The sequence below is a fragment of the Typha angustifolia genome, chromosome 9, assembly GCF_048772165.1.
Source record: "Typha angustifolia cultivar Huaian chromosome 9, ASM4877216v1, whole genome shotgun sequence".
NCBI classification, from domain to species: domain Eukaryota; kingdom Viridiplantae; phylum Streptophyta; class Magnoliopsida; order Poales; family Typhaceae; genus Typha; species Typha angustifolia.
In genome coordinates this window covers 4,429,641-4,457,354 of record NC_133247.1, presented here as the reverse complement: position 1 = coordinate 4,457,354, position 27,714 = coordinate 4,429,641, and the positions used below count along the sequence as shown (strand labels likewise).

Below are 27,714 nucleotides of genomic sequence, written 5' to 3'. Positions count from 1 at the left end.
GTTATTAGATTAATGTCTTATTTATTTTAGAAATAATATCAATTCTAGAATACATATTTCTATTTGTTATTATCAAATATTCTAGGAATAACTATTACAACCGTTCAAAGCTGAACTGATCGGTGTTTTTATCATCATTCAGTTTTTGCCTTAATTATTGAAAGACTAAGTTAGATTCAACATTTTAGTGCCAGGCAATATTTCTGCATAGGAAAATATAATCATTAGCTTTGACATTTTTATTAAGGCTACAGTGAACTAGACTTTATTTGATAATAAGTTGGAAGAGTGATTCATTTCGGTAAAATAATTTTGGAACGGGGCTAGTTTAGTCAGAAACTCAAAGTTATCTACGAATATGTCACATCAGCCCTCTTCTTTACCTTTATTTATTATTTTGCCCTTTGCCATATCCTCTTTTTTCTTTCTATCGAGAATTCCTTCTTTTCCGCCTCCGTTTCCTCCGCGTCTCTTCTCCTTTTTGTCCGACAAGACAAACCCGCTCGCCCGAAACAATCTCTGAGAAAAAGAGGGGGGAGAAAAATATTCTCCAAATCTTCCCGTTTGTTCTCCTCCTCCACCAATGAAATAATCTGCCTGCTTCGATAGCTATGCTCGACCTCAAGATCTTCCCTTCTTCTCGTCGGTTCTGATCACATCGGATGGCTCCGATCCGGGACTCGGAGTTCCAAGGGTTGAAATTGCACTGCGGAATGGGGATTCTTGAGTGCAAGATTCGGATCGGTTCAGGTCAGAGCAATGCGGTTCGATTCCGGGGAAATGTGGATTGATTCGTAGGTTCTTGAGGGAATTTGGCGTGTGTGGATTGTGGGTTTCGATTCTTGGGATGCGGGGTTGGGGATTTCATTCGGTGCTAATGTTGGTAGGATCTGAGACGGTTGGGGTCTGGATTTGTGGTTCTTTGCTGGATAGCAGGAGATGATCTGATTGAAGGTTCGGGTTATGAGGTGGATCGGTTATGGACTGTTGAAGAGAGGCGTTTCTTGTTTGATTTTTCGGTAGTCTTGGTGGTTCATTGTCTAACTTGGCTGCTATATTGGTGTCCGTCCAGAAATTTTTAGTTTGCCTTTGCTAGATCTTCTAAATTTTGTTGGATTATCATGGAACACGTCATTGGAGGGAAATTTAAGCTTGGGAGGAAGATTGGCAGTGGATCTTTTGGAGAACTTTATCTGGGTATGTCAAGTTGTGAATCTTGTTTAGTGTTCTATTTGTTGGTTGTCTAAAGAATTGTTGATGTTTTGTGGTTCAGGAGTTAATATACAAAGTGGAGAGGAAGTGGGTGTCAAGTTGGTACGTGCTGATAAACTGATGCTGTATGATTGTTAGATTTTTTTTTTTTTTTTTTGCTTGTTTTTTGGTTTTTTTTTTTTTGTGCTTGTTTTTTGGTTCAGTGGGCAGGTGGATGGGCAAGTCGCTTTGTTCATTGTGCTAGATTGAATATTCTAGATGATAGAGTGGCTATTTTTCTTTCACAGTATTAACCTTATGTTGCAAAGATTTTGGTACCTGTACTTGCTTGGGAACACATCATCTGTGTTAACTAGGAACACAAGTATTCCAAAACTTGGATGAAAATCCTTAATATTGGTGGTTGTAGTTGACATTGGAAGAATTTTATTGTTTGCATCTTGCTCATATTGGACGCGCCAATAGTCATCTCTAATCTTTACTTTGTCGAATTGCATGTATCATGTAAAAAATTGCTTGCTTTTTGAACTAATCTTTTAGCAACACGATTTTAAGAGTTGAGTCTTCAGATGTTATTTATATTCTTCTAACTGTAACTCAAGTGTTTCCTTGAAAATAGCAAGCTGAGCAGAGAAGACCAGGGAAAGTTATTTTGTTGACATTGGCATGTTTGTTTGTATTGTCTAATAAGTGGTAACAAGTTAGTCTGCTTTTACGTGTGAATTGTTAGCATCAAATATTTAAATGCTTCCCTCACTATTATCCAGGAACCTGTGAAAACGAAACATCCTCAGCTTCACTACGAGTCAAAGTTGTATATGCTTCTACAGGGAGGAAGTAAGATAGTAATTTGTATACTTGATTATTTTGTTCACATAGTCAGTTTGGTGATTCATTTGTTCTATGCTTGCTAAATGAAGCTGGAATTCCACATCTGAAGTGGTTTGGCGTGGAGGGTGAGTATAATTGCATGGTCATTGATCTTCTTGGCCCAAGTTTGGAGGACTTGTTTAACTACTGCAATCGGAAGTTATCACTGAAAACAGTACTTATGCTTGCGGACCAGTTAGTAAGTACATAATACTTATTATCCCCAATCTCCCATACTTAGTGAGTACGAGACCACATTCAAATTGTATTTTTATATATCTCTATCTGTGCTGTGCTGAATAATGTCTACTAAATGGACTTGATAATCCTCTTTCTTGATTGATTTCATAGATTAACCGAGTAGAGTACATGCACTCAAGGGGATTTCTTCACCGTGATATCAAGCCAGACAACTTCCTCATGGGTTTAGGTCGTAAAGCAAATCAGGTCTGCAACTGTTTTATACCTTTTTCCTATCAGTTTAACGTGTATAAGGTGAAGGTTGTTTTCCTTAGAGAAGCACAATTTGATTCGCATTTGAGTATGTTTTTCCGTCAATTTGGAATAGCAGATTACTATGTAGGAGCATAAGTGAAGTTGGCTAACTACAGATTTCTACTCTTGAACCATGCTTCTTAGCATCTTTTGTTTGTATTTGACTTACAACCATCTTTTTAGAAAGTGCTCTTTTATGTAGCATTAACATTTGCTGATTTAACTTGCATTAAATTTTCAAAAATGGCTTATCATGTTTATGTGAGAAGATTAGCTAATTTTTTTTTCTCATATTTTAATTCTTATCATGCATTATTTATGCATTGTGGCTTTGTCTTGTTCAGATAATAGATATCAAAGCTAATCCCTTAATCTTTTATTATGAATAGAACTTAGGCACTCAACAGATGATAGGTGATATGAACAGTTCTTTGAGCTACAATAGCTTGCTGAAAATATATCATATTTACACTTTAACAGTACAAAGCACTGCATTTTGAAAGTCTAATCATTACAACTCAACAAATAATGCAAGTGGAAGATGCTATAGTTTGAGAAAGGATGCCATGTAGAAAATGATGGAAATTAGATTTTCATTTTTTTTTCGAATGTATTTTTATCTAAAAACTATATTTGATTTGAGAATATAATAAAATTTCTAAAAACCTAAGAAATTTGATCGTAGTTTGTTTTGAGGTAAATTTTATTAGAATTTGATTAATTATTAATTAAAAGAATCTTACTTTAAAGGATCTAAATAAGATCAATTGTGATTTCATTTAATCTCCTTAATAGGGTCTAGCCAAGATCGAACCCAAGAGGAGAGGACCTACCCTATGGTCGGTTTGGATTGAATTAGGACCTTAATTCAGTTTATTTTTATTTAATAAGCTTGCATTTCATTTTAGACTCTGATATTTTGTTAATTGCATCTGAGTCTAGCTAATTGTTAGTCGGTTTGCTGTTTCGTAATTGAGTCCATCCGGGAGTTAGTCAAACAGAGTCATGGTAGCCGCCTTTAAATTCTTGTGGTGTGCACTCTCAGGGATTATTCATGAATTGATTGATTGGATTTGGACTCCCTAACCTTAACTTTTCTTCTTTCTTTCATGTTTTCCTTTCGCCATGGCCACCACCACCTTCGGCTTTCCTCCTTGTCCGATTGCCCCTCTCGTCCCTGAGAATGGCCCTCTCCTCCCCCTTCGTCTATTGCACTCACTGCCTTTAACCTGCCACAACCACCCAAAGCTTAACCACAGCCATAGCTGATCACAACTTATCGCCACCCTATCCATCTCGTGCTTCCCGACCTTCAACCACCGTCTCAACCACATCTCTCTATCTAACCGGCCAAACGTCGAGGTCTTAGATGTGTTAGATTTCTTACTTCTTGTGGAACAACATATCTAAATATCATGACTATCCAATAGGTAGATCAACCAGACTATCCTTTGAAAGTTTCCTTTTCACTTTTGTCCAAAACTAGTTGTGCATTAGTTTGATCCTCTTCAAAGGGAGTTTGTAACACTCCTTATCTCTGTATATAGAAGTGATGAGATTACCAAAAAGGAGGAAAAATATAGAAGTTTGAGAAATAATGTTTTGTGGAGGATTCAACGTTTATCCCTTTCCCATTCTCGTCCCTATTCTCTTTTTTATGGTGGATATCATGCCTCCATTTGTCCTCCACAATCTAGGTGGGTTAATCTTTTTTTCTCCATAACTTATGTCATAATCTGAGATCGAAATTATAACTGGCCATGTACCTCAATACGCTTGAGATACACAGAGCCTCAACAAATATTTTTTCTAAGTCCACAATAAAAAGATTTAATATGGATATATAACTCCAATATATATAATCCAACAATAACAAAAATGACTAAATATCACCACTAATGTGTCTCCAATCAAAATGAATAATAGATGATTTAAAATACAATGACTTATACAACTAAAAGATAAATGGGTAAATCTTAAATGGAGGTAAGGTCCCGATGTATCTCGCTCGGTCGCTACACTGATCATTACCTGAAATATTATAAGAGGGATCTTGTGAACCAACAACCATAGTTCGATAAGTAAAATCCATTCAAATGCCAAATAAATTCGAAACCCATGAACATAATTTTAAATAAATTTAAGTCCAATGATGTAAAATGACAATTTCACTAAACATGCTTATAACAACAACAATAATAATAATGCCACAAATAATAATATAGTAAGTCATATTTCATAACATGCTTAGTATTAATATATTAAAAGACATAGTGGGTTCGTGTCTGTTCTATGAAGGTAAACAGTGAGGGTGAAGGAAAAGAAATCCAATATATGCAAGTGTGGCTAGAGATTAGGACACTTTGATACCATGAAAAAGAATACAAGTCACCATGTATCTAAATAAAATTAATAAAATATAACTCTGATGCAAACAAATCTATCCCCAACGTATGCTACCTCTATTCCACTCCTTTCATGACTACTTAACATGCCTGTCACTAGGGCCTTCCCATATCCTCCGAATCTTTATTATGAGGCCCCCAACGGCCATCATTCGTACTCGTCTAACATAATTGCCTTTAAAGGAGGGTAGACCCTAGTAATAGAATCTTTTGCTCATTACCCTACAAGCAACTGACTAATTGTCCTCCACCGTAGAGTAAGAACCTCAGTCATAGGTCTACCAACATAAGGTAGCATCACGCCACCTTTGCACGCCTCTTACCTTTTGGGAGGCCTACGCCCCATAGAAATTGTCTACCTAAGACTGTCCCTTGGCCCGTAGGTCCTGACACAAGGTTAGAATTCTAGCTCTTCCAGAGTGGTATTTTACCCACTCGAGCCTTTAGTAACATCATTACACCGAATGCGCGGAAATCATAACTCACCCCCTAAAGATGTCATCACCTAGCGTCATCGGGTATTACTAAGTCCAAATTGTCCTACCTTTCGATCTCTGATTTGAATACTCTAAAGGGTTTGACTTTTGCCAACCGACAGTATAATCTCCCTAAGCTTAAGGAATGGCTGGCATGTTTGCTTATCTAGGATCCACAGGCTAGAACTTTACACATGGGTCCTACTATATAATAATACAATATATATTTTTTTGTCTCTTACCTTAGTTGGAGAGGTGTTGGGTACTATATAGATGTAAAAGTTACACCCTTCATAGTAGTGCACATGTGCTAGTGATATAATATTATATAAAACAATAAGTATAATAAAAAATATAATCATCATAAAGTAACATGTTTTATCATACATGAGTATACTAATAGAGATGCGCATAAATCATGCTAATGACGGTCATATCAACCTTTATGCTAATACATTATGTGTAAGTATAAATGCTAAGTCTACTACATTATATCAATCAAATGATAATAAAAGAAGATAGGCCACTTGTTTGGATATGCTAAGTTCCTTGCTGACAATAAGGCCCTGATCTAAACTGGGTTTGCTGAGTTACCACTAACTTTCCAATCTATAATAAGTAATTAAAATACTTAAAACCTAACATATAGAGTCCCCGATCTAACCTCTTTTTTCTTGATTATAAATGACTTATTTTGTTAAAGATATAGTAATAGTCAGGTAGAAACATGATGCAATAATTAATATGATTGAATATATTCATTAATTTGATAATAGTTCAATAATTAAAACCTAAGATCTAATTGAATTTAGAACAAGGAGGATCAAAGATTTCATTCACTGGCATAAAAATAACACTAAATATTCCATTAAATTTCACTAAATATTCCATTAAATTTTGTTATAATTTTTCAAACTCATCTATTGATGGTAATGCTTGTTGTGTCATCTTACATACTCTTTAGGTATATTTGAATTTTGTAATTCTCATATGACGGGATATGTATATTGAACATTCACGGGAACAATCGATACTAGGATAGATACAGATATAGATACAAGGTAGAAAAGCAATAATTTCTAATTATGTTGAGATTTTAGCTAAAATATATAGAATTGGATTTAAATCGACTCATATGGAATTAATTTAACTTGTTTATATGCTAATTTTGACCAAATTTGAATAAATTTGACATATTTATCATAGATTTTTTTAAATTTTAGGGCAAAATTTTGTGGAAATCAAAATTTTTTTTTGATTCCTACATTTTTAAAGAGTACTTTTATAAATTAACACTAAAATGTTAGATCTATGTATGTAGAAAGACTGTTACAAATGACGGATCTAGCAAAACAAAGCGTACACCCTAAATTAGTTTTTAAAGTGTAAAACAAAGGAAATACTTAAGAGAATGAAAGGAAAATTTATCTTTTGATGGGATTTGAAAAGAAAATCTTTAATTCTGACTTAATATCATCTATTTCTCCTCTTTCTTCTTCTCACTTCAACTTTTTTTATTTGGTAAAGTGGCTGCCAAGACTAGACCTTAACTGTTTTGGGTGGCACACATTGTGTTGCCCCCCAGATACTCTACTCATGTCGGGCAGCATGGGTGTACATGCAGCCGTGCTAGTGTGGCATGTTCCACATGCCGATGCCAACTAGCACGACTATTGTTGACCGCTCGTGCATGTGATGTTTAGCTGAAAGCAATTGTGATGAGTTTGGACATATACATTTGACTCAGAGCACATACTTTGTGCAGCAAAGAGGATGTGAAAGTGCTAGAATAGCCAGTATCGTGTTGCAGCATTGGTCCTGATTTCATAGTTGAAATATTTTAATAATTTTGATATGTTTACCTACCGTACTTGTCAAGTGATAATATTCTCATTAACTATATAAGGTTGCTAGAAATTAATTATGAAGGTGCAGCTTATTAGTTTTACATTTACTATTATGGCAGGTTTACATCATTGATTATGGCTTGGCAAAGAAGTATAGAGATCTACAGACTCATAAGCACATACCCTACAGGTGAATTATTAAGTTAGGTTTGGTATCAGAGAGAGATTTGTCTCTCATTGCTTTCATACACGTAGATCCTTTTTCCATTTTTAATTTTTATAATTGGATCAACTTCTGGTTGTGCCAAGTTATTACTGCTTTCAGATGTGCCATTTTTTGTTTCTCTAAACTTATAACAGCAGAAGATGTGCCAGTATTTTGCTTATTGTAACAGGAGAAGAGCCTAATTGAGGTGCTGTTTTCCAATTCTTGTTTCTGGATGCAGTACTGATTTGCATATTAAGTGTTTGGACTCTCGTTTCTTCTTTTTTGTCTTTACAATTGATATCTCAGAGAGGGTATGATTGAATAAGTTGAACGCATTTTGCTGCTGCACTTTTTCATTTTAAGAAAGTTAACCATATATCTGAACTAAGTGGAACATGCATGGGTTGCTAGCTTAAAAAAGTGGCTGACAGAGTGATGAACCTTTACACTCAGTCAGCTCAATTGGCCAGAACTCACTGCTCAATTGCCATTAATTTTTTCACTTCTTCTGAGATGAATTGAACTAACCATAGTGCATCTATTGGTTCCCTCTTACTAACTAAGATCCAAATATTTTGTACTGTAACTAGTTTTTTTTTTATTGGATGAATCTAAATTATCTATAGTACTTGTTTTCTCTTCTTTGTTGATGTTCACTGTCAGTCTCTATCTCTCCTTTAACAAGTCAGATACCACTACATTAGAAGAGCACTGGTTAAGATGTAGGGTTATTGATGTGAAACAAAAAAAGGATTGTTAGGATGTTGGAGAAGGTGGTGGATGGAAGAAGAGAAGTAGGAACGAGTTTCACACCTCTCCCTTCAAACTATGGTTTCACACAAAAACTCACAATAAAGATAAATCTCAAATTTTTTCATTGAAATTGTGAAGAAAATTTAAAATTGTTGGTAGAACATAAGCATTTTCGCTTGTTAGTAGATTTGACACTTCTTGACGTAGCGCTTTACATCCACCTTTATTCTCATCAAGGTATAGCTTTGAGCAAGCCGCTTGTAGGTCCTTAACACCCTTTTGTGGCCAACTGTTGGAGTGTCATGGAAGTGTTCCAATAGCTAGTAGTGTGCCTCCAAGTTCGCGGGCATGCGGATGCGCCTAAGGTCCAAAATCACCCTATCGCACGCCTCAAGCTTCGGATGTCATGTTAGGTCAACTATGAACTTTTCAAAATGACCCTGGTCGGCCGTACCTGCATGCCTCAGGTCCTCAAAAGGTGGGAGAGGAGAAGGACGCAAACTCAACTGTTGCCGGGTTGTGCGATAGAGCATTGACAGCTCGATTTTTGCTCTCCTTGGTTCACATTTTATATCATAGGGTTTTAGAAAAGTGATTGGTAAATTGTACATCTCTATCGTACAATGGTTTTTGGTAGCATATGTAGCTTAACAATTTCAGCAAAGTAGATTATCACAACTTGAGAGATGCCAAAAGTATGAGAATATTATATGACATGTGCCATCTTGGAAAACCTATCTACGACCACAAGGATGCAATTATGCTTTCAAATAGTCTTCGGAATACTAAGTAGAAAATCTATACTACCGTGCTGCCAAGAACAGTTAGGAATGGGCAAAAGCATATACAATCCCATAGGTTTTTGTTGCTTAGTAAGTTGACAGATATGACATCGACCAATAAGTTTAACAATAGCTCTCTTAAGATTTAGCTTGTAAAATTGATGTTTTGTAGCTTCAATGGTTTTGATGTACCCAAAATATCCTACTAGGATTTCAGTATGCAATTTCCAAATTAAAGATTCCTGTAAAAGAGGTATTAGGAATGTATAAGTCTTGAGATCTAAATAGATAGTCACCATTTGTATAACCTTCCATTGAGACAATCTTCCACTCGTCACCAGGTAATTGGTGATAGCCATTTTCTAAATCTAGTTTTGAAAATATTGTAACTCCTGCCATCATATCCAACATATCATCCAATCAGGGAATGAGAACTTGTATTTTACCTTTATTCTGTTAATAGCGCAACTATCTACCCATGTATACCATGATCAATCCTTCTTTGGCGTTAGTAATGTGAGGACCCCACAAGGCTTAGACTTTCTTTTAGAAAGTCTTTCCTTAATAGCTCATCAACTTAACATATAAGCTCAACATGCTTAGTAGGGTTGAGTCTGTAATATGGCAAGTTGGGAAGGGATGTGTGCAGGACTAAACCAATAGTATGTTGAATGCCCTATATCGGGGTTAATTTGTCTAAGAGATCTTTAGGGAAAACATCAGAGAATTCCTGAATAACAAGAGTGATCTCAAGAGGGATTGATTTATTAGGTTTGTCGGGGACTTCTCAAGCAACAAAAAGTACTCTTAGCACTAATCGGGTTGATTCACTTACAAGCTTGGTAGTATTAGGCTTCTTCTCAACACCGTCATTCCTAGGTTGTGAGAGGAAAGTCATAATCTTCTTACCCATATGTTCAAACATATATATATATATATGTTTGAATGATCATAGATATGGACATCATCATCAAATATCTATGTCCTTCTAAGGATAATTTGACCCATATCCATGGCTAAAATATTGCACCAGATTAAATCCTTGTAAGTGGTGAATTCTATCAAGACCAGACATCGCACTTTAATTTCCAACGTGGTCAAGTTGATCCATAAAAAGCTTGTAGGGATTAGGATAGAGATTCACTTTGGAAATGACGGTAGAAGATACCACATTTATGCAGCTTCCACTATCCATAATCACTTTGTAGTTTTTATTTTTGTAAAAGTGTGAAGATGGAATTGCATCTCCACTCATTGCTAACCTTAGGTTAAGAGAGAGTGCATATAACAACATGCAATCTAATAGGTTCCATGTGTCTCAGGCATCTTAAGATAGTTTTTTTTTCCATTTCCTCATCAAAATTCTTCTTCTCCATCTACATCAGAACATGTTCATTGAATTCTTTCAATTAAGCAAATTTTATATGGGTTTGCACAATTTGTAGCTACATACTCATAGTTTTGACATTTGTAGCATTTTACATGCGGACTAATCTTGGAGAAATTCCTCTCAAAACCTTTACCCTTGTGGTCTACTTTGGATTAGGAAGCACTAGGAGTAGATCTATTGTGGGATTGGTTTGAAGATCTGTTTTGGTTTTGACATGTAGAGAGCTTGTGAGTCTGATTTCTAGATCTTAGACTAAGTTGTATTTTTCTTCCAAGGTATCAACACTACGAGCAAAGAGCTCATGTCTTAGATCTTCATGTAGACTACCCCTAAATTCAGACAGAATTTGTATCGGAGTTTTAGTCTCAGTTATGCTGCACCGAACCGTCAATTCGTCAAAAATCACAACGTAACTTCTAACTTACGTCCTTAGTAAGATGGTTCCATTTGTCTAACAATCTAGGATAATAAGAGGGTGAAAGATAGTTACGTTTCAATTCATTCCTCATGTCAGTCCAAATCTTGATGGATGATTTTCCAAAATTCGTCTAGTATTACTTAGCATGCCCCCATCAATTTCATGGCATCAAACCTTTTTTTTTTTGTGGACATGTCAACCATTTAAAGTAACAATCCATGTCCTTAAGTCAATCGGAAAAATATTGAGAGGGGCATCATCCTTATTACTTCGCAACTCTCGTTCATCAGGATCTCATATTGACGTTGTAAAAGAATGGGAGACTCATCACATTTTGATTCAAAGTGATAATCATTATGAGGAGGGGCATGATTGTAGGGTCTTATTATCTTATTTTGCCCCTTATTAGTCACATGTTGGTATTCGGTTAAAGTGTCTTGAGTAGCTTTAACATGTTGGGTTAGGGTCCCTAGCTAACCTATAATATCATCAAGCTTCTTCATGAGTTCAAGATCTATACTGCTACTATTTGACTCACTATATTCACCTATACAATAAGTCTTACCTCTATATGTTGGCATACACTAATGTGAAATGACTATGTTTATATATGCTGTTGGAATTTAAACAAATAAATGATAGTAAGAACTCTCAAGATGTCAATGCTCACAAGAGATTAGCGAAATGCAAGTTTATGAGGTGATTCAGCACAGGATGAATTGACAATGCTTTCCTAAAGTTTGAATGTTCTAATCAGGAGATTTGTAGAACTAATACCATGATTAAAATAGTTTTAAGCAAAAGTTTGCATTTAGTCAGTGTAAAACCCTATAATTTTCTTTCCAAAAATCAATGTAATACTTATGTCCTATTCGGCACCGATCTTCTTCTAATATCAAGATTAAGAGCCTACGAAGTACTTTATGTAGTCTCTCTCTCATAAATATATGGACAATTTAGAGTTGATAAGAATTTAGAGATGCAACAGGACAACAGGATTTGAAAAATGTACCGGACCGACCACTAGATTTATGCTCAAGATTTCATTAAGCGGACTGAAATTTCCCCTTTGCTTTTTTTTTTTTTTTGGGTTTCTCCTCACTAGCAGAGAACGCTGACGATGACTTTAATCTCTATTTGGATAGATGATAATGGCGATAGGGAGCTGCTATAGGGGGCATTGGTGGCGGTAGCAACGACTACAAAGGCTGCATCGGTGGCGGTGTCGTGATTTGTCGACATAGTCGGCTTGAGATTGGCAACAAAGTGAAGGGAATAGGGGCTATGACAATCGTGGGCCATCGAGTACTTTGGACCAAGAGACATCAATCATGGGCATTGGTCGTAACTGTGTTGTTGAAAGGAGTGGTCATCGGTGATGAAGCGTTAGCATTGGCGATAGAGGGGTTTGAGGGCGTTGGATCAATGATTGCACCAATGGCAAGGCAGTGCCCACATAGGGTGGAAGGTCGTGACAACTAGGGGTTAGGAAGCAGGCAGCAATCGAAGGGGGCATTCGATGAAGGTTGGAGGAAGTGGAGATTGGGCTAGGTTTAGAAATCGGGTTGGTAGAGAATATGTGGTTGATGAAGGTGACTTAAGTTTAATGAGTTGGGTTGGGTGTTAATGGTTTTGGGTGATTGGGCTGGTTTTGGGGACAAAAAAGTCAAAATTTGAAAATTGGTAGGTACGATAAGGAGAAAACAAGGCTAATTAGTTGGGAATTTAGAAATTTCAATTTTCAAAATTTTGAATTTCACGGTAAAGAGTAAATATGATTTTTTTAACAAACATTCTCTTTTTTTTACCTATGATTGATTAAAGGATAATGCATAAACAACTTATTTTGATGGTCCTTAAATGTCACTTTAAGGTTCCGTGGTGATGATAAGTTCTTATTTGTCGACGATGGTGATCTCCTTGTGTGATTCGAAACTTGTTGAATTTATCGTGCGGCGGAGTTCGTGACATTCTAGAGTTCATGGTATGATTGGTCGAGCAAAGAAAAGATGTGGAGCAGTGTACAACCTAGGAGGCAAAACGTCCGCATACTAGGATCTTCGACTCTAAATACCAAAAATGATGTGAAATAAAAAGGGATTAGTAGGATGTTAAGGGAGGTGGTTGATGGAGAAAGCAAGAGAAGTAGGAATGGGGTTTCACATGGCTCTCAGACTATGGTTTCACACCAAAACTCACAATGGAGAAAAATCTCAAATTTCTTTGTTACCCCTAACTGGAATGCGTCTTTATATGGACTTACAATGACAATAAGCAAAAAGCATCTTAAACAACTGTAAAAAGTAAATACAACCCTAAATACCATAAATAAATAAATATAACCCTAACACCAAGAATGAAAAATATGTAAAAGTATAACTCAAAACCATATCCCTATTGGAGGGATCATCAGCTGTCGGCACCTTTTGCGCCTATATGCATCAGTTATTAGAAATATCTTTAAGAAATATAAATAAGTTTGTAGATGAGTCTGTAACACTATACATCATCTTTGATTTAGTTTCATTAGTGCAGATATTGATGTAGGTTTCTCGAGACTGCTAACCTCTTGGGCTTTGAGTTCTGCAATGTCAACCAGATGGATGGCCCTATGCTCTACCTCTTTATTTATTGCAACTTCCAAGCTATTAAAACATTTGTTTCATATATTTTCTCTCAAATGACCTTGGCTTTGGACTTTGTGCCTGGACGTTTGCTTTTCATCCATAGGTTTTCAACTCCTAGCTGTCAAATAATCTTCTATCAGGCCCCTGCTCTTTTTTATGCGTTACTTATATTTAACCTTGCCAATTTATATGTGCATGAGTTTTTGTTTGTTCACACACACGTCTGTATGTCTTTTCTTATTAGTGGAATTGAGTTGGGATTTTTGGTATTCTTGGTGGCTTCCCAGAAAATTTGATGATTCCTGTTGTACAGGGAGAACAAAAATCTCACAGGAACAGCACGGTATGCCAGTGTTAATACTCACCTTGGAGTAGGTAAGTGTCATGTTCTAATGATGCTAGCTTTTTCTCCTCTATAGTTATGCTATGGTAAACCCGGTTACTTTAACTTCTTTCAGTTTATGTCTGATCCCTCCAACCCCCCCAAACATGAATGTTAATTAGGTGGATGGATAAGGATTGGTTGATTGATTTTATCTCAACAAATGGGGAGAAACTGAAAAATATGTTGATACCTGACATCTGCGTTGGATTTTCCAATCCTTTAATACTTGATGCCCTTACTCCTGATTTTTTTCTTAATTTACAGAACAAAGCAGGAGAGATGATCTGGAATCTCTTGGTTATGTGCTTATGTATTTCTTAAGAGGATGGTTAGATTTATGATTAAATTATGGACTTATGTTCTTTTCTTATCCACTTTGATATATATATGCATCTTAATTTACCTAGATTTTGTGCTCAGCCTCCCTTGGCAGGGTCTAAAAGCTGGCACTAAAAAGCAGAAGTATGACAAAATTAGTGAAAAGAAAATGCTTACTCCTGTTGAGGTACTTTATGATTGGTTTCATGTATTATGCATAAATATGACTAGATTCAAATATTATATTGGGAGTTTACTGTATATTCCATTATATTCTGTTTAGGTGCTATGCAAATCATATCCATCAGAATTTATTTCATATTTTCATTACTGTCGGTCCTTGCGATTTGAGGACAAGCCAGATTACTCTTATTTGAAGAGACTCTTCCGTGACTTATTTATTCGAGAAGGTATGCAACTGATAAGTTTGAAGACTGTTTTGCATCTATTTCAAACATTTGCTGTGGTTTTCAGCCTAGATATTCACTTTGATTTCTTTTTTTTCCTTTATGTAAGTTGCTTTATGAGTATATGGCTCTGAAAGAGATATTTTACAGGGTATCAATTTGATTATGTATTTGACTGGACTGTACTGAAGTATCCTCAGATTGGTGCCAATACAAGACTTCGAGTATAATAATATACTTCGCTTTTCTCCTCTTTTTATAAGACTTACTGTTCTCTCATGTGCTGAATAGTAATTAATCCTCCATCAGCAGCTTAATGGAAAAACAAGTGGAGGTGTTGGACCATCTGTAGAAAGGGCAGAAAGGACATCAGGTTTGTTATGTATTTGTGGTGATTTTCCTGCTGAGAGTAACCCAAAATAATGGACCTTAAGTTGGGTTTTGTTTTGGCAGTGGGACAGGAGATCCGTGATAGGTTCTCTGGTGCTGTCGAAGCATTTGCTAGAAGAAACGCCTCAGGTTCTGGTCATCATGGAGATTATTCAAAGAACAAAATATTAGAAGATTCACTAGTATCATCTAAAGAAGTTGTAAGTAATCTGTTACAATTTCCTACAATTGTGAAGTAGCCATATCTACTCATCTTACACTCCATATTGGATGCTAAGTGGATTTTATTGCAGTTTTAGTACTGCAGGGACCATTGCCCACTTATTTCCCTTTAATAAGCAGCAACTTTCTTAAGTTATTGTCTAGAATGATATCATGCTTTCCTTTTAATTTTGTTTCAACCATTTGTGCCCATTGTAAGCTAATGATGCAATATTGCTCAATTCAACTTAAAATTTTTGGTCTTTAGTTAGTAGAATTTAATAATTTGCATTCATGGGCAATCTGATTCAATATTATCTTCTATTGTGAACTGCTCTGTTGTCAAGAAAAATGCAACATATGAGAGAGATGGACAAGCAGGATTATATCCCTTTGCTAATCTCTTCAAGGGACTGTTTGGCTGAGGAGAATGTGGACTAATTTGGAATAAACTCCTTTTATTTAGAAAAAGGAAAAATCATGGCAAACCCAAGATAAGATTTTGGAATAGGAAAACGAAACAAACTTCCTTGTTCCGGTTATCTTTATCTCAAGTTTTAGTTGGGATAAAAATTTTGAAATATCTCAACCACTTATGTTTTAAATATCTCACCCACTGATTTATAAATATATTGTGGTTTAGATTCAGGTTGAACATTGTAACATGACTGTAATATATTTGGTGATATCTTAGATAATGTTGATAGTGAAAATGTTTTGATATGGGATGACCATTTGTGATGGTATTTATATTGTGCAAATTATAATGAATTAAGTCATTATTTTTTGGCCAAGAATTATAAAAACAAAACCAACTACACAAACATATAGAGTAGTCAAGATAAATAATAGTAGCAAAACAGGAAAAGCACATCTAAAACTATTCCCATCTCATTCTGTTTCTGGGGCAAAAATATAATCATGGCTTTCTTATAATCTAGGCTAGGAGAATTTGTTTTTCTGTTGGAAAGTTAGATAAAGGGTAACGATCACAGAATAAGTGTAATCACTATAACAATTTAAAGGAACAAACCAACTATGACAACAATGGCCCCAATGTAAAAATAATCTCTACTTGATGTCCAACTTGCTTGTATGCCAACGCACGATGCTTCCACCGATGCCTTGGAGGACAAGATGTTTGTGTTCTCATCCACATTGTCAGAGATGACACTAGGGGTTGCTATCACACTTAGTCCTCACAGGATGTATAAGTTATCTTCTTAATTGTATTATTTCAAAAACTTAAATATTGTATTTCCAAGTATTTTGCTGAAAACTGCTTACCATCTGTTATATTACTAAAATTCCTTTTTCTTTATTTATTTTTAGGTCATTGATCCTGAGAGAACGCGACCATCCCCCTCTAGGAACGGAAGCATATCAAAAAAGGCTGTAATGTCATCTAGCAGGCCAGGTTCTTCTGCAGATCCTAGTGAGCATAATCGCTCAAGTCGATTGGTTTCGAGCAGCAGCAGCAGTCGGCCATCTACTGCTCAAAGGCTACATCAGTCTGGGGGCATTGAGTCCAGGCCTTCGTCACTTTCTAGGAATGCATCAGGAAGAGGCACTCGTGGTGACCCCACTCTCCGAAGCTTTGAGTTTCTTTCAATCAGTGCTGAAAGGAGGAAGTGAGGAAAGGAACACCATGATGAACAACTAGCTGCTGCTCTTTGGAGAAGCTCAGTATACATCTTGCTTTCTTCCAGTAAATTCTTTGTGCGTCTATAACAATTCTTTGCCTTAAGGTGGTAAGGTGGTAAGATCTGCTAAGTTAGTAAATTTCTTGTTGCAGTCGAAGCCTTGCCTTCGTAGTTGCCACTGATGAGGTATTAGGGCAAGTTTATGGAGTGGTTTCATTCTGAGGCTCCTTGGCCTTCCCATTGTTATTGCAACATGTGAATGTTTTTGCAGATAATTGTCTATATGGAATCATATTCTAAATAATAAACAAATTTTCCATTATTACTCTCCATATCAGATTTTTCTTAAATGTTGATGCAGGATTTTCTTTTTTCCACCTGGAATGTAGAGCCAAATGTTCCAGGCCATCTGCCTGTTTTGATCTGGTGAGTTGAATAAACCTCAACTGCGAATATGCTGCAGATCATCCATGTGCTGTTAAGCAAAACAAAGCTTTCAGCGCATATTAAGAGATGTTGAGGTTACTTATTTTTAGCTGCATTAATTTGCATCCTTGTTTGTTAGTTTCAAAGATAACTGAAGTATTTGCATTCAACTACTGTCTCTTGGTGCAGATTGGGGTTTACTTGGGATGAAACATTTTACCTCAACCATAAAAATAGTTATCCTTGGATGGTACTTTTCAGGTCTCCTTTATTCGACGTCCATTTCCTTTGTTCTGTTAGAACCTTGTATGGCAGGATAGTTGTTGTAAAAGCTAGCTTTGTTGTTTCAACCAGCAGGATAGTTGGAATAAAGGCAGCTTAGTAATTAAAGATGCTGCATCTGTAACTCTTTCTTTGTAACCAAAGATTTGAGTGGAGCCGTGACATCCAACTAGATTTGACTGGATAGGAAGAACATATGGATCTACTTTGGCACCTGGGAAGACTATGGTGTGGTATTTTTAAACCAACCCCATCCTCAGATTACACTCGGTGTCTACAGACGTAGTTTATTCAAATACATCAGACCAAAGTGTCCCTTATTATACTGGGAAGTTGGGTAAGCCACTCAAAATCTAATCTCTGGGGATTTATCTGCTTGCAGTTAATTAACCTGCTTAATACCTGCTCAAGGAAAAAATGTGATAACCCAATGGGGAAATGGATTTTGGCCTAACTCAAGTGCAAGTTTCCTTATCTACTCCATTAAAAGCACCACACGTTTTCAAATTGCTAAACTAGAAATATTTCATCACTTTCAGGTCAATTGGATGCGGCAGGAATATATAAAACATTACAATGAAATGATGAATAAGTTAGGAAAGGGTCATAGTAATTGACTAATTCAAGTTAAGCTGTTATAACCTTCTATGGGCAAGCTTCATAAGCTCACAGGCCTGAGGAGAGACTACTTTTCTTATTAAAAGCACAGAGGAAGATACAACGAAGGTGACGAAAGGAACAACACCTAATTGTTTAAGTGGCCTATATGTTGAAAAAGTAACAATGCTACATCCTGAATTCCTGATTCTTCTGAAAACGTAGCAGAACTTAATATTAGTTGTACGGTTAAGTGTGTGATGTTGTATCAGACAGTTTGCTAGCAGACAGCTGTAAAATCTCTCAGGTCGGAAGACTAGCCAAACTTGTAAAACAGTTCGCTTGTCAGAATTCAAAGTTGATGTCTTTACAATTCAGTCTTAAAATCTTTGCGTCTTATAGAAGCACCAAATGTTATAAACATAATCCCACTTAAGCATACCTCCAGACACAACATGCTGCTCATCAATGGCATCGAGTAGCACTATTCCAGATGCCACTTTAACATTAGCAGCTTGAGAAGTAACTGTGTAGTTCCAGAACAGTAACATTCGATCAACCATTAATGCCGATCAGATGATCGTTCTGATTCTATTTACATCAACATGACAGATAAAATGTTCCATAGAATGCAAAAAAGAGACCACATGAATAGTGAAGCAAAAGAGAAACTGCATGAATAGTGGGTTTCAGGTCATGGATACTTCAGAGCAGCCAACCTCTTCTCAAGTTCTTCCACCTCCGAACTGCAAATACAGTACAACATGGCTGTGATAAAGTGGAATGATAAAATCACAGAAAAATGTCAGGCTTTCAGCAGAACCTGGGTTTAATCACAAAAACATCCACAGAAGAACAGGAGCCAACAAGAAAACTAAATTAATGTAAGTGATAAATAATATAAACTAATATTCGCAGGTAGGGAGATGAATTGCCTAAGCCAAGCATGAAAGAGATCTGAAATTTAGCTTGAATCAAATACTTTTTTAAATAATAGTTGTTTTAACCAACAATGGACGTGCCACAGGTACAGACCGTGCCAACTATCGGCCGTGCCGTAAGAGAATGAGAGAAAGAGGTAAGGGATACTCACCTTTGTCTTTGCAGCCACCGTCGCCGTCGCTTTCACTCGCCTATCGTCGCCCGCCGCTCGCTGTCGCTGTCGCTTCGTCGGGTGCCCTAGGCCGCTTGAGAGAGAAAAGAGATCGAGAGAGAGAGAGAGAGATAGGGAGAGAGGGGTTAAACTTAAGTTACGAGTTCGGATCCAGCTCTCTCTCTCTCTCTCTCTCTCTCAATTTCTCTGTCTCGATCTCTCTTCTCTCTCGGGCGGGCTAGGGCACCCGACGAAGCGACGACGAGCGGTGGGCGGCGATTGGCGACGAAGTCGATGGTGAGTGGCGATGCTATTAGGAGGGGTGCCGTGTGGCACCCTCGTGCCACGTGCCGGTACGCCACCGGCACAAGCACCCATAGTTTTAACAATACAAACACTTGTAAACATGTCACTCCGGCATAAGTCTAGACTTCAACCATCAAAAAGAACATTAAAAAATAAAAACATTCACGGCCCTCATTGAGCTTAAGTCTGTTGAGGCTTAGATTAAAACAACTTCATTTTGATATTTTAACCTGATGAGTTTGATTGAACCATAAATGGAATTGAATATTAGTTCATTGTAACTCATCTATTTCATAAGTAAGCAAATTGTCACTGTGCATAATCTCGATGACAAAAAAAAAAGTATCTAAATTGCTTCACCTTTATTAGAATAACCAGTATCAGTGCTCAATAAAGGAAGAAGCATCCATTCAAAGTCTAAGCATGCAGTCAACCAGTGGTAAAATATTTTAGGCCTAGCTCCAATGTAGTTAAATCCCTCAAAAAAAGTAAATAACATGAACATGTCAAATATTAATAATCAATGGATCAAACTTACGAGATTCTAAAGTTAAAGGGAACCTTTGTAATTAAGAATTGTTTAAAAACCTTAAGATATAAGACTTCTGATTAAAGATAGCAAGGCCACATGGCCTTTAAGCAAGAATATCAACCGATCAAGACAGGATTCCAATTTTCCTCTTATTCTTGCGTAGGCCTTTAAGCAAGAATATCAACCGATCAAGACAGGATTCCAATTTTCCTCTTATTCTTGCGTAGGTATAACCAATCATTGGGGTGACCATAGAACAAGATTCCAAAATGTAGCCTTGAATTGATATGATCAGGATATCGTAAATTACCATAGAACAAGATTCCAAAATGTAGCCTTGAATTGATATGATCAGGATATCGTAAATTATAGTAGTAGTAATTTCAGCGCAACAAAGAAGTGTCATCCTCCTAAGAATGCAACATATTCCTTATTCATGTTACAATGTGGTACCAACATAGGCTCAACCATAAACTAGCTATATGTAGCAAAATAAAATATAATAATAGAGGTCAAATTTTGGGGCTTTCAAACCTTTCATCAATCTGCACATTCTTCCCTGCAATTCTTCCTTTGGGAGCAGAAGAAAGCTACAAAAAGGTTTCAACATGAAAAGGTTAATTATAATATTGCATGCATAGGAGAGGGACAGTGACAATATTTCTATCTAAAAATTTTAAAATCAAACCTGTGATGCAATGTCGACACCAATTTCGTCTAGCACCTAAAAGGAATTTAAAACAACCATGAAAACATGGTTATGTGAAAATTGATAATGTTCTTAGAAGATCTATATTTTCTCTAAACAGATTTAAAAATAGAAACTGGGAAAACCTGATTAGTGAGCTCCTCAGTCTCATCTTCAGCCTCATCACTATCCAAAACATCATCAATTGAGTCTGACATCATCTCAGTCTGTATAAATATAGGACTAGAAATTTCAACTTTCAATGTCAAGCAGGGAAAGTGCTCAGTTATAAATTGGAAAAAGAAATGCATATCAGAGGATGACAAACAGGAGATGAAAATTGAAACTTTTTAATATGTTTCATAAGTTTAGGAAGCAATGCAAGATATTAAGTATGGAAATGATCATCAAATTAATTGTCTTCTGGATCTACTGATGGATTATGTTAGCTTACTGTCATATCCATTTGTGCTGACTGCCTTTGAAATTCTTGCATAACCTTTATTTGCTTTGCAGGTGACATTTGCTGCATGTCAATTAAAATTTACCGGTCAATAAAATGTGAAAAAATATTAGAAAAAATGAAAAGGTTTGAGATGCCATCAAACAATTAGTTCAAAATATCCATCCCTAAATCATTTGTTTTCAAGTGGCAGAATTTCTATTGAGTATCTACTAAACTGTCTGTCAGAGTTGGGTTTACAATACCTTATTCATAGCTCCCATGGCCTTACTTGCACCTTGCATGCCAGCAGCTACTGAAGTATTGGCATACATGGCCTAAGAAAGCACATATTATACGAGTTGGAGTAAGATAAGGTAAAATGTCACCAAAAGTGTAGAAACTAAAAATATATTGTCAGCTTGCCTGGGTATGGGTTGCTATACCCCGCATCTGAGCTCTGCTACCTTGCAAATTAGCAATTTGTTGCCTTAACCTGATAAGCTGACGGGCTAAAATTTTAGTTGCTGACTGCAAACAGAACGGTAAGCACAAGGATTTAAAAGTCTTTTAGTTACACTCAATAATATTCAAGGTCCAAGCTGGAAATGAACAGCAAAGTTAGACCTGATTTCCAGTTTTTGCAGTTCTTTTTATCTCAGCAAGCAGCCTCTTTTCCTGTCATTTGTAAAGATGCATCAGACATTGTGGCAGAATGATTTTCTTTAGACGTCTAGAAGTTGATAACCCTAACACATTATAGTTACACATGATGAGCATGTTACTTTCACATGATTGGTGAGAAATTAAGAGAAATAATTTGCTGAAAAGGTGACATCATATCCTGTAATCTGACTTCCAATAAAACATTTCTTTATATAAGAAAAACAATTGTCATGTCCAGTATAAGCACCTAACTCAAAAGGGAAAAATGAATGGCTGAGACACAATGATGTTCAAATGGACATCAGTAACTTAATATTGGAAATCACCTGGATAATAATGATGTCATCAACTAACAAACTGTCAGATGATAAATATTTGCAGTTCGTTCTTCCCTACCTAGCTTCCTACGCAAATGACTTATTTCATCCAGGAAGCTTCCACATCAGACTCTACGAAAGCATGAAAAATGATGTAAGGCAACTGATCGGTAACTTTTTCTTGACATAAATTGTTGTAGTCTCTTAACATATGAGGCAGATAATAGCCCATGTGAAACGAGTACCTGACTTCAAGTTACTAAATTACATTACAGAAAGAAGATAATTAGATGGATGGGTAGGTCACCACTAAGAGATTTTCATAGGTTAACCACCGTTTGCATAAGGCTCATCTTTCAGAAGAACAACTTTCAACTTGGATCAAATTTCTGTGAAAACCAGTATTCTGTTAACAGGCACCCATCATATTTATAGAGTACACCAAAATTGATTGACTGCCACATTAGGTAGAGCAGCAAAAATTGTTATCTATTAAGCACCCAATGCTGAAGGTTTAGGAAATCCAATGTATAATTGCAAAGTTTACAACTTCATTTCCTGCTTGAACTCTAAATGGTATCTTCCGAAACATATTCTTTCTTCTATTACGAAATCATGATTGACAGGAAAAAAACAAAAGCATCATGCATCGTGATCTTCAATGGTTTCAGGATAAAGCTATGAATACTCAGTCCACTATGTGGAAAAGGTAAAAGAACGGGACCTGTCAGGGATAATCTACACTTATTTATACTTCAGTAAGGTATTCTACTTCAGGGACAAAGGATCCAATTCAAAGGAAGAAAAGTGCAACAGGAAGAGCCAACGGTATGGCAGAACAAGAAAGAAAAGAGAAAGTGAATACTTAATCAAAAGATGTACTCAAAAGTTAAAAAACATATGACCAGGAGGTATTTGGATATGTCATACAGTGTGCTGGGAACAAACCTAATATAGACACATCTTATGAGATTAATAATGGCTATTAAAAGATCTGTCTAATCACCTTATTACGGAAGCAAATAAAATAAGGGTATAATATTAGTGAAGAGGCCTACAGGTGTAGGGGCCCAAAAGTGAGAATAAAGGAAGACAAAAGAAAAAATAATATGCATGATAACTAACACTATATGAAATCCATTACTTATAAGAGAATACGATATCTAGAACCTGTTTGTAGCTTATAAATGTATAATGATGTTTCTTAAAGTATGATAACTATCATAATATTCTCTCTGTTTGAATCAGAAGGTAACAAACAGAACAATAAATTGACATCCCATCGTAACCACGCACCAACTTGAACTTAGTTCCAATCATCATCCTAAGAAGGATTAGGCCACAGTGTGAAGTCATGCACTGTCTAAAGTCATCCTAAGAAATAACACGAGATAGTTGACATATGCTAGCAAATTATCACATATTTACTGAAAAGTAGGAGGATCTTAACTCAAGTAAAGTACATGTACTAGCCCCATGGATCAGAAACACATAAATTGGAAACAAAGAAATGCAATTCAGGACATTACGTACCTCTAATTGCAAGGCTGCAATCTCCCTCTCGACACCTATGTTACATGAATCCAATGATGGCAGTTAGCCACATATCTTAGCAGTTAAACTTCACTGATGGAATTATCATTACACAAAACAAAAAAAGAACAGAATGCATTTTTATTAGGCTGTCTTTTGTGAGGAAGAAGTATGTTATCAAAATGAGAAATATCATAGAAGACCATCGAGCACTGCTATTTCCTTACCTAAAAGCTAGTGCACAGAATGAGAAATTCTTCTGGATGGTTTACTGGTTAAGGGCCTTATGGCAAGAGGGTGAACAAAAGGAAATCTAGTTTACTTAAATAATTTAGAGGTAATTAAAAGGGACAGCTCAAATAAAATAAGCAGTACATAGAACATTGTTCAGTTGTTATTTATCCAGTTCTGAAAGGACTCCTTATTTTGTACCAAATAAATGCTAGTTCATCCCCCAGCACTTTTTGATCAGTTGTGTCACTATTTGGCTACTCTCATACCTCTTGTAGCATTTGCCATCTCCCGCTTACTAGACCGAAGTACCTCTGCAGCCAAACCAATCAAAAATGTCATTTTGGAAGCATAAACACAAGCTAAAATTAATTCGTATACACCAAAAATGCAACAGTATAAAATTGAGCAAAGTCTCTTCAATAGCTAAGATGACGGAAAACCTCTCCCCTAAGAACTCAATGGTCAAGAGAAATCCAAATTCAGATCAGAACAACCTAAAAATTTTACCGCCGATCGAGGCACAAGTAGTAGAATATAATAAACGTAAAGGAATCATTCCTCAGAATTAATAGAATTAACTCATAATTCAGCTATCAAGTACCTTTGGCGGTTGGTTTCTTGGAGAATAGACTCATCTTTTCTCGAGGAGAAGAGCGGAGACGAGAAGGTCGATCGATCGATCGATCGAGGAAGACGTCTTGGAGAGACCGATATATGCGAATCGTATGTGAATTATAATATGTAGGAGAATAAATCCATCACGGATAAATATTGTTTGTCGAATAAAGTGAGAACTCTCCGAATAAGTAGACGACGGAGCGTGGAAGTTAACGCCGTTACTCGGCGAGGGAGATGGCTTGATGGGGCCACGACGAGCGCGGACTAACGCGGTTGGAAAGTTTGCGTTAGATCGGGATTAGCTGTATATATAAAACAGCAAACAGTGGATTTGACTAGGTGGCCCTTAGTTGGACTTGGTCAGACCTAGATTAGCTAATGGTGCCAAACTACCATTTCCGGTTCTTAATGGATATATTAAGTATAAATCCGCATCCAATAAGGTTATGGTTGATATTAGATGGATTTGAACCCAACCCGAGTATGAAATGTCCTATTAGGATTTGGATAGCACATGTTAAAAAGTATGATGCATATTTTGTTTGATGACTATGTATCAGTTTAAGTATTTGGGTCATCTGATTATTAATATAATAGAGAAGGTGAAACAGTTCAGTTTTTTAGGTATGAATTTAATACATTCATTAGCATCATTTCTTTTATCGGGGATTGCCATTAGGTGCAAATCATTTAAAAATTATCATTCAATTGCAACTTAACTTACATACAGAGAAAAAGGGAGATAGAGCGATGGCATTACATAACTCCTCGACATGGCTAGAAAACGATAGAATAATAATAAAAGTATAATATCAAACACAGCAATAATTGTAAGCATTTATGTATAACTAGGAGTAGAGGAGATAAGGGTGTTGACTCTAGAAATAAGTCTTCTCTCGTCCATCATTGATAACATTATAAGGAGCACAATAAGAATCTTTAACAAAATCGGTACACATAACTAGTAAAAGACACCATGGATCTTATAAGAAGGCAATAAATTGGAAAAAAAAAATATAGGGGAAAAGAGGAGATATTGGCTGTAATAGCTATGGCGACGACAACTCTGATCATGACCATCATAATTAAATAAGTAGATATTAGGCGGTTCCTTCCCCTAGAACCGTACTTGAACTTCGATAAGAAATGCTGATATGGATAAAAAAAGAACGGTTCGAAACAAATGATTTATTTACCCATTCAAAGCAATTTACGCGAGGGACTTTCTTTGACAGAATATATAATTTCCTGCTATGGAGCTTTTTAAGAATCAAATAATAAAAAAGTTTATATCAAATTGATCCTCTTTCTTTTTTTTAATATAGAAATAATTAATTAAAGGGACTTCAAACTTGTTATGAGAGTGAGTTAAATGAATTATCTAAAATATTCTCATAATAGCTAATGGGATAGTGCTTAGATGGTTAAAAAGTCACATAGTGTATGAGTGTTTTTAGGGTAGAATTTAGGTGATATATATTCAACTGAAACATCATTGTGCTCTCAATTTTCTAAAATATTATCATAAATAAAATATAATTAGATCTTTTTCAACTTTGACTAATTTTATAACTAGGTAGTCAAACGTCAGTTCTATCAGAGTTCTCTAATAAGGTTTAGTCATTTTTTTCCCCTCCTATAGGGTTTTTCCCTAACCATTGGCAGGCGTTCGTCCTCTCCCCTCTTCTCCCCAGGAAGGGAGATGTTTCTCTTCTTATTCTATTATCTCCCTTACCTCATTCTCTTCTCCTTTTCATTTTCTTTGTTGTGATCTCTCCTCTATTCTTTCTCTATCCCCACAACCCACTTGCTCTCCATTTTGTCGTCGCTAGTATTGTTGTGGCCAACCTACCCATTTCTCTCCTCTACCATTGAGTGTCAACAATGGTTGGATTCGCAAGGTAGTAACATTAGAGGTGGAACCTCTGCTTCTACGCCACCCTATGGCTTGGGTGGAGCCTCTACTCCTACTCCATCAGCATGATCCAGCCTTTGATTTGTTGGCTTGTCTTTCAATACCTTGAGCCGCCCATCTCAACCTCTCAACTGCTATTTGTCTCTACCCCATGACATTACAAACCCTCACTTCTCACCATGATCAACATGGATCGAGCTATCAAAGAGTTTATTTTCTTTGTCTTGTTACGGTGTGGATTATAGTTGTGATATTTTATTGTATGTGTCATAATTGTTATCTGTTATATCATTTGCTTTAGTTTGCTTCGTTCCAAGTTTTAACGGGTTGTGGTCTTAGATCATTTGCAAGCTTAATGGAGCTAATAAAACGCCGACCCACTAACTTATGCATTCTTCGGGTGCATAATTTTTGTTGTATTTCTAAGTGATAATGTTGATGTTGTCTCCATCTTATTTAGTATGAGATTATCTATTTGATAGTTATTTTATCCATATCTCAGCTTAAGTCTAAAACTTATTTTAGGGTCTTTACCCTTTCTCTCTTGTCTTATATTTATTGAGTATCAAATTATAACCATTTTCCTAAGATTTCATGGATTATCTAACTATGGAATTTCTTTAAGAAAAAAGCTCAGCCTAGCTATGTATCAAAGAACCATGCCAGAGTGGATTCAATTTTTTTATAACTGAAATATCTAAATTCCAGCATAAGGATCCTAATAAATGTGAAACAAGAAACCTAATTCTGCTAAACAAGTCTTAAACCTATCCTCTTGTTAAATATATTTTACTCTTGTGCCTTGATCTAAAATCACTATACCTAGTGAACTCTATTTTGCATCGCCGCCCTTCCTCCATGCATGTTTTGACTAAATTGCAAATACTAGCGCCATTAATTAACAAGATAACAAAATGACTTAAGAAAAAATAATTATGCTTCTATTAGTTAATTATATAGATAGTCAAAGAGAAAGTTAAAAGTAAAAGTTTAGAGGTAAAATATATATTTTTTTGTTCAAATTTGGTAACAAATTTAAAATTAAAATGACAGGGATACGGTTAATTCGCCGTTATAATTTAGTTAAAAGTGCAGTAAATAAATCCGATTACAAGTTTAGTTGCCCTAATAAGGTGGAGGGATTTACTATAATTATCGAGGGATAGCAAATTACAGAAGGATATTATGAATGGGCGTACACCAATTTTACGATGCTAATACTTAATTAATTATTACCC

The 27,714-nt window shown here is 36.0% G+C and overlaps 2 protein-coding genes across 5 annotated transcripts; one reads left to right on the top strand and one right to left on the bottom strand.

Moving 5' to 3' along the window:
- The first annotated feature begins 435 nt into the window (after positions 1-435).
- Positions 436-17,172, top strand: LOC140767489 (casein kinase 1-like). 4 transcript variants are annotated; one of them, XM_073107417.1, is made up of 14 exons: positions 436-1,197; positions 1,274-1,314; positions 1,980-2,049; positions 2,133-2,281; positions 2,434-2,529; positions 7,425-7,495; positions 13,797-13,858; positions 14,133-14,196; positions 14,289-14,373; positions 14,470-14,596; positions 14,744-14,817; positions 14,906-14,966; positions 15,047-15,183; positions 16,517-17,172. In XM_073107417.1, the coding sequence occupies exons 1-14, from the start codon at positions 1,122-1,124 to the stop codon at positions 16,817-16,819; spliced, it is 1,416 nt and encodes a 471-aa protein (XP_072963518.1). In that variant the 5' UTR covers positions 436-1,121; the 3' UTR covers positions 16,820-17,172. The 4 variants fall into 4 exon arrangements, with proteins under 4 accessions (XP_072963518.1, XP_072963517.1, XP_072963520.1 ...); XM_073107416.1 differs by having other exon boundaries at positions 14,903-14,966; XM_073107419.1 differs by lacking the exons at positions 14,133-14,196; positions 14,289-14,373; positions 14,470-14,596.
- A 1,419-nt stretch (positions 17,173-18,591) lies between these two features.
- Positions 18,592-24,722, bottom strand: LOC140767767 (vacuolar protein sorting-associated protein 2 homolog 3). The gene is made up of 11 exons (XM_073107803.1): positions 24,545-24,722; positions 24,210-24,254; positions 23,710-23,744; positions 21,821-21,871; positions 21,620-21,724; positions 21,460-21,531; positions 21,206-21,277; positions 20,898-20,978; positions 20,752-20,787; positions 20,598-20,653; positions 18,592-18,878 (listed from the first exon to the last, which is right to left on the bottom strand). Exons 1-11 carry the CDS (start codon positions 24,576-24,578, stop codon positions 18,827-18,829), a joined length of 639 nt encoding a protein of 212 aa, XP_072963904.1. The 5' UTR covers positions 24,579-24,722; the 3' UTR covers positions 18,592-18,826.
- Between the last annotated feature and the right edge of the window lie 2,992 nt (positions 24,723-27,714).

Excerpts from the sequence above, each read along its gene's own strand:
- LOC140767489 (XM_073107416.1), top strand. The coding sequence starts at position 1,122 with ATGGAACACGTCATTGGAGGGAAATTTAAGCTTGGGAGGAAGATTGGC. Across the intron at positions 1,198-1,273 it reads TTTTGGAGAACTTTATCTGG|GAGTTAATATACAAAGTGGA; the intron begins GTATGTCAAGTT and ends TTTGTGGTTCAG. Across the intron at positions 1,315-1,979 it reads AGGAAGTGGGTGTCAAGTTG|GAACCTGTGAAAACGAAACA; the intron begins GTACGTGCTGAT and ends ACTATTATCCAG.
- LOC140767767 (XM_073107803.1), bottom strand. The coding sequence starts at position 24,578 with ATGAGTCTATTCTCCAAGAAACCAACCGCCAAAG. Across the intron at positions 21,872-23,709 it reads TTGCAGCCTTGCAATTAGAG|GAAAAGAGGCTGCTTGCTGA; the intron begins GTACGTAATGTC and ends TACAAATGACAG. Across the intron at positions 18,879-20,597 it reads AATGTGCAGATTGATGAAAG|TTCGGAGGTGGAAGAACTTG; the intron begins GTTTGAAAGCCC and ends CTGTATTTGCAG.